The sequence below is a fragment of the Tupaia chinensis genome, unplaced genomic scaffold (genome assembly GCF_000334495.1).
Source record: "Tupaia chinensis unplaced genomic scaffold, TupChi_1.0 Scaffold143646_1, whole genome shotgun sequence".
In the NCBI taxonomy this organism is placed as follows: Eukaryota; Metazoa; Chordata; class Mammalia; order Scandentia; family Tupaiidae; genus Tupaia; species Tupaia belangeri.
This window is the reverse complement of record NW_006203494.1, coordinates 87,994-97,774: the sequence shown is the minus strand read 5'-3', so window position 1 is coordinate 97,774 and position 9,781 is coordinate 87,994. Positions and strand designations below refer to the sequence as shown.

Sequence of the window (9,781 nt, the reverse complement as noted above, 5' to 3'; positions counted from 1 at the left end):
AAAGAAAAAATAAATTAATTAAAAAAAAAAACCCAGAATCTTTTCATTTTTAGACACTTCCCTGAAGTGAAAAAGTCTTAACAGAAAACCAAAATAAAAAGCTGGTGCGAAGTTTTAACTCTCGAGGTGCTGGGAGAAAGGCGTATTCCGTCTACTAGCCGAGGAGTGGGAGGTCCAGTGGTAAGTACTTCTCAGCCTGAATAAATCACACCTCACCTCCACAATACAGGACTGTCCTCTATGTACTGAAGACACATACCGGAACACAGCAGCGCCCCCCGGCCTGTGAGACGCCCGCGCAGTAGGGAGACAGGCTGTCTGTGGGGTCACCATGGAGAAGTTAAGGACGGTGATGTCTGGGCCAGCTGATGGTGTAGCAGTTACATTCCTGGACTCCCACATGTATGACCATAGTTCGAGTCTCAAACCTGGTGGCTTTATACTCACGCCAGGAGCGTGTGCATGCATGCGTGACTACAATCCCAGGAAAAGAACGGAGAAGGGATCATGGCATGGCCTGTCTCCGCCTCTCCCTCTCTGGTAAGCATGCATGCCCTAAGGCAAAAACTTCATTTAAAAAAAAAAAGGAGACATCTTTCAGATATCAGCGGTCTGCTTCCCCTCTCCTGCTCCTACAAGGGTGAGCCGCCCTCATCTCAGTGGGTGAGCACAGACCAAGAACTCTGAAGCCTTTACATGAGAACCAGAGGTAGGATGACTGAGCTCTAAGCTGGAGAAGGGAGAGCTCCTGCTCATTCCTGGTGAGTCAAGCTCCCTCCCCAACCTACACACAACAAAACTTTCTTGGAAGTTTTTATTCACCTTGGAATTATTCCTTTCATAATGCAAAGACCTGGGGAAAACCCATGGTTTTGACTCAGTTTTACTATGTAGATTATAAAGCACTGCCGAGTCCCCCATTGTGAGTGTCTGTGGGAGAGCAGCTCCAGGGACCCACGGGCACCACGCTGCATTGCTCCAGCTCCCGAGGGGAACGGCCAGCTGTGGCTGCCCCGTCCCACACCCAGGTCCAGCCGGCTTCTGATCGCATCGTGCTCCACAGCTGGCTGACTCCCAGGCGTGCAGCCCGTCAGAGCTGCAGCCCACGCACACCTGCCCGCCACCAGTGCTTGTGAGGAGCCCCCTTACCTGTCAAAGGAGACGAGCTGCCCCTCTCTCTGCCGCTCCTCCGCCTAGAAAGCAGACAGCACCCGTGCTGGTTACTCAGGAACACCACAGACGGGTACAGACAGGCCCCCCTCTGAGAATGCAGCCCAGGCAGGAGGCGCGAGCCGACAGGGCCCTGGCCACGTCTGGGTCGAGGGACGGGGGCGGTGGGTGAGAGCAGGTGTGCGCAGTCCGGGCCCAGAAGGAGACAGTGCAGAGAGGGGTGCGAGGGGCCACAAGAGGAGGAGTAGGGTAATGACCCAATTTAACCTAAGTTAAAATCTGAGGTGGGCTAGCTCCCTGGGATCTGCTCGAGGGGTGTGTTCCACAGGGCGCTGCAGTTCGAACCCCTGGCACAGTCAGTCTGAAACGTGCTGGGCCTGCAGAGTTGGTCAGAACCGGGCTGGACCTGTGCGCTACACTGCCCAGTTGGTGGCTGGCCCACGGGAGGAAGGAGAGGACAGCACGGCCGGACCCCGGGGAGGTCTGCTTTGCCCGTCTCTCTCCCTCTCATACATGTGCTCTATCATGAATTAAAAAATAAAAGAAATGTAAAAACGTTCGAGGGGAGGTGGGCTCAGTAAAAGGGCTGGGTCTCGTCACTGCCCGAGGGTACACCTGCTTGCCAACAGCGAGCACCTGCCCCCTGCGGCGCGCTCTCCTGCAGTCCGTCCCTCCACTCTCCCATCCGGTCAGGATTCGGCCACACACGTACACACACCTGGATGTTTTTCAAGCCGCCGAGAGGATTCCACCCGCGGTTGGCCACATGGAATCGGCTTTCTACGCACACAGGGCTTAGGCGCTGTGCTATCGGCTGACCTACAAGCTTTCTCTACACGGGTACTTATAACGTGTTGGGTACTAAAATGACACACTCACTTCTACTTACTGCGTGGTTGACTTCGAAATTTAACACCAAAGTAATAAGAAAAACAGGTTATATGTGACCTATTGTTTTTTAAGCGTTTGTTTCGTTTTTGCCATAGGGTATGTGCTGTGCTCACTGGAGAGGGAAAGTGAGAAATCACCCGGGGGATGGCCGGGCCACAGCCCCTTCTCCGTTCTCCTCCTGGGATTTTGGGCACGTATGTACATCCACCTGACATCATTTTTAAGCCACCAGGTCTGAGACTCCGAACTGTGTTCAACTATGTGTTCAGTACCTTAACCACCACGCCACCTGCTGGCCCCACAACAATTTATTAATGTTTTTTTTAGAATTATTTTAACTTTTTAATTATTATTATTTTCCAATTTGACCAGAGACAGACAGAGAGTAGCGAGAAAGGAAGCTGCCAGGTCCAGGACTTGAACCCCGGTCGGCCATGTGGGAGTCCAGCGCTCTTAACCACCATGTCATCTACTGCCCCCACAATAATCTATTTTTTTTTTTAAATGTTACTAGAAGGTGCTTGGAGCTCACCAGAAAGAGAGAGGGAAGGTGTGAAAACTCCCCATGGGGCTGGGTCACACTGTGACGCCTTCCCCTTCATTACCCCCCTCTTGAGATTCTGGATGTGTGCACCTGGCATGTCTCTTAGGCCACCAGGTCTGGGACTTGGGCTACACAGTTGGCCATGTGGGATCCTGAACGACCATGTTACCAGCTAGCCCCATCTACTAGGTCACTGGAAAAGTCACGACACACTTCTTTTTGTTTTTCTGTGCACAAATGTGTCATGAGGGTTTTTAAAAATTTTTATTTTACCAAAGTTGAGAAAGAGGAGAATAGCAATGGAGAAAGGGGAGAATAGCAATGGAGTCACACTTCAAATACATCAAGTAAATGCCTGAACTGAAGAGGCGCAACCAACAAACCTTCGACTGGAAGAACTTAGTGGTGCAGAATTCTTTTTTGGGGGGAGGTTTTTGCTATGAGGGCATGTGTTCACCAGAAAGAGACAGACAGAGAAAGTGAGAAACCACTCCTCAGGGGGATGGTCATGCAGCAATCCCTTCTCCTCCGTTCTCCTCTCAGGATCTTGGGCATGCACGCACATGCGCCCGGCATGAGTTTAAGCCACCAGGTCTAGGACTCGAACCGTGGTCAACTACATGGGAGTCCAGCTACATAGCCGTTATGCCAACTGCCGGTCCCAGCGGCAAAGGTTTTTGACAACCCAGTATTTTTATTTAAAAGAAAAACTTACCCAGGGACCAGCAAATGGCATTAACAGTTACGATGCTGGACTCCCACTTAGTCAACCGCAGTTCAAGTCCCAGACCTGACAGTTATGCGTGCGTGCGGACCCAAAGTCCCAGAAGGGACTGTGATACAGCCATCCTCCCAGGGATGATTTCTCACTTTGTCTGTCTCTCCAGTGAGCACATGCGCCCTTATACCAAAAATCTCTCTTAAAAAACGTTTGGGACCAGCAGTTAGCGTAATGTCTATGTCGCTGGACTCCCACATAGTCGACCACGGTTCGAGTCCCGGACCCGGTGGCTTAAACTCACGCCGGGTGTGTGTGCGTACGTGCCCAAGATCCCGAGAGGAGAATGGAGGAGAAGGGACTGCAGCGTGACCATCCCCCCTGGGGGTTGATTTCTTGCTTTCTGTCTCTCTGTCAAGCACACGCGCCCTATAGCGAAAACCTCTCCAAAACAAAACAAAACAAAACAAAACAAACCTCACCCCTTTTAATAGCAATTGAGGGCAAGCAAAATGAAGACATTTTCAAAATTCTACTCACTCTGAAGAATACTGTTTGTCCTTTTCCTGTTCCCAGCACTGCCGGTACCCTGAAGCCCACCCACGTGCCCTTCTTCAGGATCCATTCCCCCAACTACCCTGACACGACTGCCTTGCGTTTGAAAGCAGTGATACGTGTCAATTCGGTATCACTTTATACGAATGGGACGGTCCTATTTGTACTCTCCTGAGCTTGTCGGACCGCTCCAGAATGTACCGGGCCCACCACGGCACTGCGTGGAACTGCTTGTTCTTTTGTGCTGTGCCGCATCGTAGTGTGTCACACAGCACAAGGTCTTCTTGCAAGTTTTCCATCCTCTCCCTTATCTTGCCTCCCCCTTAAAGTTCGGAGCAGGTCAAATGTCACAAAGTATCTGCGCACTCTACCCTGATGGGCATCAGTGATGCCAGCAAGGACGCCCGGTGCTCACACCGGAGGTCTGTGTAGGCGGTGACCGCCAGGTCACCCGGAGTGTGTGTTCAGAACGTAGAGTAAAATGTCTTCCTGAGTGGGTGCTCCGACTTCACTAGGCTGGCAGAGAGGGAGGCTCCCGCTGGGCCACCTCACACCCTCCACTCCCTGTGCTTGCAGAACTCAGAATGCTTGCTCTCCTCACGGAGATGAGCGAGCCTCTCATCACGATCTTCAGCGGCAGCCCCAGGACTAGAGGGCCATCTTTCTATCTGTCCAGCTGCTGACGTCACCAAGGCCACAGCAGCATGACGGTCTCCCTTTCTCCATGTGTGGCACTCAGGGAGCAGACCAAGGGTGGGCTGCATGGGGTGGTGCCCAGCCTCACTAGACTACAGCCCTCCAGGTCATCACACGGGGTGAGGGAGCACCAATGCCGCTCCACTAGGGCACGTCTCAGTCTCGATGCAGTTACTCGACCTCCTGAGTGCTCAGAAAGTCTCTTCTGTCTGTAGAAATAAGGACCAGCAGTTGGCGTAATGACCATGTTGCTGGACTGCCATGTAGTGGACCGCGGTCCCAGTCCCGGACCCGGCAGCTTAAACTCAGTCAGGCCCGTGTGCATGCATGCCCAAGATCCCTGGAGGAGAATGGAGGAGAAGGGATTGGGGCGTGGCCATCCCCCCAGGGGAGTGATTTCTCGCTTTCTGTCTCTCTGTCTCTCTCGTGAGTGCACACGCCATATAGCAAAAACCTCTCACCCCCCCAACACCCCCCCCAAAAGAGAGACTTTTCTTCAGGATAAATATGCGCAGAGTTGATCTGCAGGCGGAACCGGCCACTTGTTTTAAGGAGTACCATTTTTACTTATTCAACATAATTTTATTTTAATTTTTGCTATAGGGTGCATGTACTCACCACAGACACAATGAGAGTAAAAATGAGAAATCACACACCCAGAGGATGGTCAGACCACAGCCCATCTCCTCCATTCTCCTCTCTAGATTTTAGGCACGTACGTACAACTTTATTTATTTATTTGTTTTAACTCTCTCGCTCAAGTCACTGGGCCTGGGACCCCTCAGCCACCCATGTGGACATGTGGGATCTGGCTCCCTCTGTGCCACCGGCTGGCCCTCAATATAATTTTATACAAACTTATAAAAAAGCTAATAAGAGACCAGCAGTTAGCATGACTATGTTGCTGGACTCCCACGTAGTCGACTGCGGTCGTGTCCCGGACCCAGTGGCTTAAACGACTCTAGCATTTTTCTTATTTTTTCCCCCATAGTATGCGTGTGTGCATAAGATCCTGAGAGAAGGGATTGCGGTGTGGCCATCCCTCCGTGGGGGGGTGTGTGTGTGTGATTTCTTGCTTTCTATCTCTTTGTCTCTGGCTGTCTGGAGAAACACACTCGCCCTATAGCAAAAAATTTTTTTAAAAATTAAATTAAAGCTTTATGTACTTTCATAAACTTTTTAATTAATTAATTAATTTTTTTGGAGAGGTTTTTGCTGCAGAGCACGTGTGCTCGCCAGTCAGACAGAAAGACAGAAAGCGAGAAATCACCCCCGGGGGGGGGATGGCCATGCCGCAATCCCTTCTCCTCCAATCTTCTCTCAGGATCTTGGGCACGTACGCACATGCTCCCGGCGTGAGTTTAAGCCACCGGGTCCGGGACTCGATCCGCGGTCGGCTACATGGGCGTCTCATGACATAGCCATTACGCCAAGTGCTGGCCCCAAGCTTTTTAATTTATATAACCTCTTTAGACAGTTATCTTGCAGATAATTTCTTTTTTGCAGATAATTTCTTGAAAATAATGTGAAACTGCCACTTTAACAAAAACAATGAAGGTTCTATTGCCAAAGATAAAAATATAGCTTTCAATTAAAAAAATATATAATTGGGGCCAGCAGGTGGTATAGCCGTAAAAGTGCTGGGTTCCCACGTGGCTGAGCACAGTTTGAGTCCCGAGACTCGCCAGGCGCACGCGCATGCACACAGGAGCCACTCGGAGGTAAGACTAGGACGGCCAGCAGGTGTCAGTGGGTGGTGACGGAGGCAAGTACCACGGGCGGGCCCGCGCACTGACGCTGTCGGTTGGACACAGGCTCGAGGAGCAGTATAAGCAATGTCCTGGAAAGGGCCTTTCAATCCTGTCCCTCTGCGGGCCAAGTTCCCTTCACAGTTCAAAGGGCACGGACTGAGAACAGAAGCACATGTGATCCAGACAGACATCTGCTAAGTGCCAAGGGGGCTCGCAGGTGGCATGGAAGTTAAGGCACTGGAATTCACATGGCTGGATCTGCAGTTTGAGTCCTGGACCCGGTGGTTTCAAAATCATGCCGGGCACGTGTGCATATGTGCTCAAAATCCCAAGAGGAGAACGGAAGAGACTGCAGTGTGGCCATCCTCCTGGGTGGGGGGGGTGCGTTCTTACACCCCATCACCCTGTCTCTGCTGAGCACACCCATATACTATGGGGGAGGGACCAGCAGTTAGCGTAATGGCTATGTCACTGGACTCCCATGTAGTCGAGCGCGGTTCGAGTCCCGGACCCAGTGGCTAAAACTCACGCCAGGCGCGTGTGCGTGCGTGCCCAAGATCCCGAGAGAATAGAGGAGAAGGGATTGCAGCGTGGCCATCCCCCCTGGGGGGTGATTTCTCACTTTCTGTTTCTCTGTCTCTGTCTGTCTTTCTGGCGAGCGCACGTGCCCTATAGCAAAAACCTCTTAAAAAAAAATACTATGGGGAAAAAATAAGAAAAATGCTAGAGAGAGTCTTCAGGCAGAAAGAAAAGGCTGCTAATTACTAACGTGGAAACGGGAGGGTGTAAGAGCCACTGACAAGACAAGATGGAAGTGGGCCTGTCAGACACATGACTCTCCAAGACTGAGACAGCAGAGTGGCAGTCACTCATGTCTTAGGACGAAAGTTTAAACAAAAAGCTAAGGTTAGGGGCCAGCAGGAGGCATGGTGGCTAAGGCACTGCACTCGCACATGGCCAACTGCGGTTGCAGTCTGGGACCAATGGCTGGCTTTCTCACTTTCCAACTCATTCTCGCTCTCTGGTGAGCATGCCCGCCCGATAGCAAATTGGAGAATAATAATAATGCTAAATAAAATTAAATAATTATCTAAAAAAGAAAAATAACTAGGATAAAAATCTACCTGCCTTTGGTAAACCAGGCATCAAAAAGATCTGCAAAAATTGGGAACCAGCAGTAAGCGTAATGGCTATGTTGCTGGACTCCCACGTAGTCAACCACGGTTCGCGTCCCGGACCCGGTGGCTTAAAACTCACACCGGGCGCGTGTGCGTGCGTGCCCAAGATCCCAAGAGGAGAATAGAGGAGAAGGGATTGCGGTGTGACCATCCCCCCTGGGGGGTGATTTCTCGCTTTTTGTCTCTTTGTCTCTGTCTGTCTGTCTAGCACATGCGCTCTATAGTGAAAATCTCTCCCCCCTAAAAAAAAAAAAAAAAGAGTTTAAAAAAAAAACAATAGATCTGCAAAAATGATGGGACCAGCAGATGGCATAATGTTAACGTTGCTGGACTCCGATGTGGCCGACTACAATTCGAGTCCCAGACCTAGAGGCTTAAAACTCACACCGGACTTGTGTGCGTGTGTGCCCAAGATCCTGAAGTGAGACTGGAGGGATTGCGGGGTGGCCATCTTCCCTGGGGGGTGATTTCTCACTTTCTGTCTTTCCAGCAAGCACATGTGCCCTTATAGCAAAAAACCTCTAAAAAGTAAGTAAATAAATAAATCTGCAAAAATGAAGAGACTAGCATCTTTCCATTAAATTTGTTTTTGCTGTTTTGGAAAAAGTTATTTTAATTAAAAGTCTTTCTTACGTTTATGTTAACATGCAGCAGGTTTATTATTGTGATTTGTAAATGAATTATCATTTTCAATCCCCGATACACGCCCCATCAGGTGCAGTCCACAGAAACAAAGCCTCTCTGGGGCCCTCCACCACAAGCCTGTCTGGGAGCTGTCGGCCCCTGTGCGGCCGCGCTGACGCCCGGGGTCCCGCCGGCTCTGCTAGCCCCTGTGGCTCCCAGCGGCAGCAGCCTTTGCCTTTGCCTGCAGCTGCCCTCACATGGCTGTGGCTTTCTTTGCCCAGCGCTCCTTTCTGCTTCCCTTCGGCCTGCAGCACCTCCGTGGGGCCTCCCGGGGAGCTGACGGGACGCCCACCCCCTCTGACCACGTGTGCTCATGCTCTTCACAAAGCTTGGGGCGCCTGGCATGGGCACAGCTGCTGCCCGTGTTCACTGCGGGGTGGGGAACAAGCGTGGGCGGAGGCAGGGACAGGGCGCGGCCGCAGGGAACGACTTACAGCAAGGCGAGACCCGGCTCTGGCGCGGGCGACACTCTCCCTCTCCCACTCCGACACGCGTCGCTGCACGGCCTGGAAGCTGCTCAGGGCTGCGGAGAACTCGGTCATGAGGCGCTCCTTCTGGAGCCTCTGCTGGCGCTGAGGGTGAGGAGAGAGCCTGAGTCCCAGAGCCCACAGGCCAGGCCGTGCTCACCAGGGGGGAAGGCTCCCCAGGCAGACCCACTGGGAAGCCTCTGCAGAGGCCCTGGCTGCAGCACGCCTGCTCCCTGCAGGCCAGCTGGGTCTTCCTTCCTCGTCCTGAGAAGTCTGGGAGCGAGGTGCCGGCTGCCTGGAAGGGCATCCCCAGAAGGAACTACCAGGCCAAGCAAGCTCTGACTCTCCGAAGAACCGAAAAGCAGAGCAGCCCCTGGATGGGATTGCACCCACCGCAACGGTCCTGCTGCCGTGCTGGGACTGTCCATCTGTGCCGAGTCCACAACGTCCCAACCATAGGACCGTGCTTCTCACCTACAGAAGGAAAACTCGGCCGACCTCGAGCAGCAGACCGTTGCGCATAGAAAAAAGGTTACAAGACAGAGACACAGGAGAGTCGCGGTCACCGCGAACAACAGCAGCGCCAGCCCAGGACCACGCGACCGGAGGGCCAGAGGGCCAGTGAGGGCTCTGTGGTTAAGAGGCCTTGGAGGGAACCAGCAGTTAGCGTAATGGCTATGTCGATGGACTCCCATGTAGTCGACCACGGTTCATGTCCCCTACCGGGTGGCTTAAAACTCACGCATTTGCGTGCGTGCCCAAGATCCCAAGAGGACCCCCTGGGGGGTGATTTCTCGCTTTCTGTCTCTATGTCTCTCTCTGTCTGTCTGGCGAGTGCACGCGACCTACAGCGAAAACCTCTCCAAAAAAAAAAAAAAAAAAAAAAAAAAAAAGGGAGGCCTCGGAGACGTGGGCACTGGAGGGAGGGCGGCTCGGACAAGGGCAGAGGCTGCAGATGGAGCACAGCGCAGGGCCCAGAAGTCCGGGGGCGAGAGGAGGCACTCTGCTCTCACAGAGACGGAGACGGAGACGCAGCTAGTGAGCAGCGGGGTGCGGGTGTCCAGCCTCGAGAGCGCACAGACACTGCAGGGTGTCCAGCCTCGAGAGCACAGACACCGCAGGGGGGC

At 52.5% G+C, this 9,781-nt stretch overlaps 1 protein-coding gene across 1 annotated transcript in view; it reads right to left on the bottom strand.

Annotated features, from left to right (window-relative positions):
• The window catches only part of STX12 (syntaxin 12), a 29,361-nt gene that overhangs the window by 10,710 nt on the left and 8,870 nt on the right, over positions 1-9,781 (bottom strand). Inside the window, exons 3-4 of the mRNA XM_014582544.2 lie at positions 8,622-8,759; positions 1,150-1,193 (exon numbers count right to left, since the gene is read on the bottom strand). Coding sequence (XP_014438030.2) covers positions 1,150-1,193; positions 8,622-8,759 — 182 coding nt within the window. The remainder of the gene's footprint in view (positions 1-1,149; positions 1,194-8,621; positions 8,760-9,781) is intronic.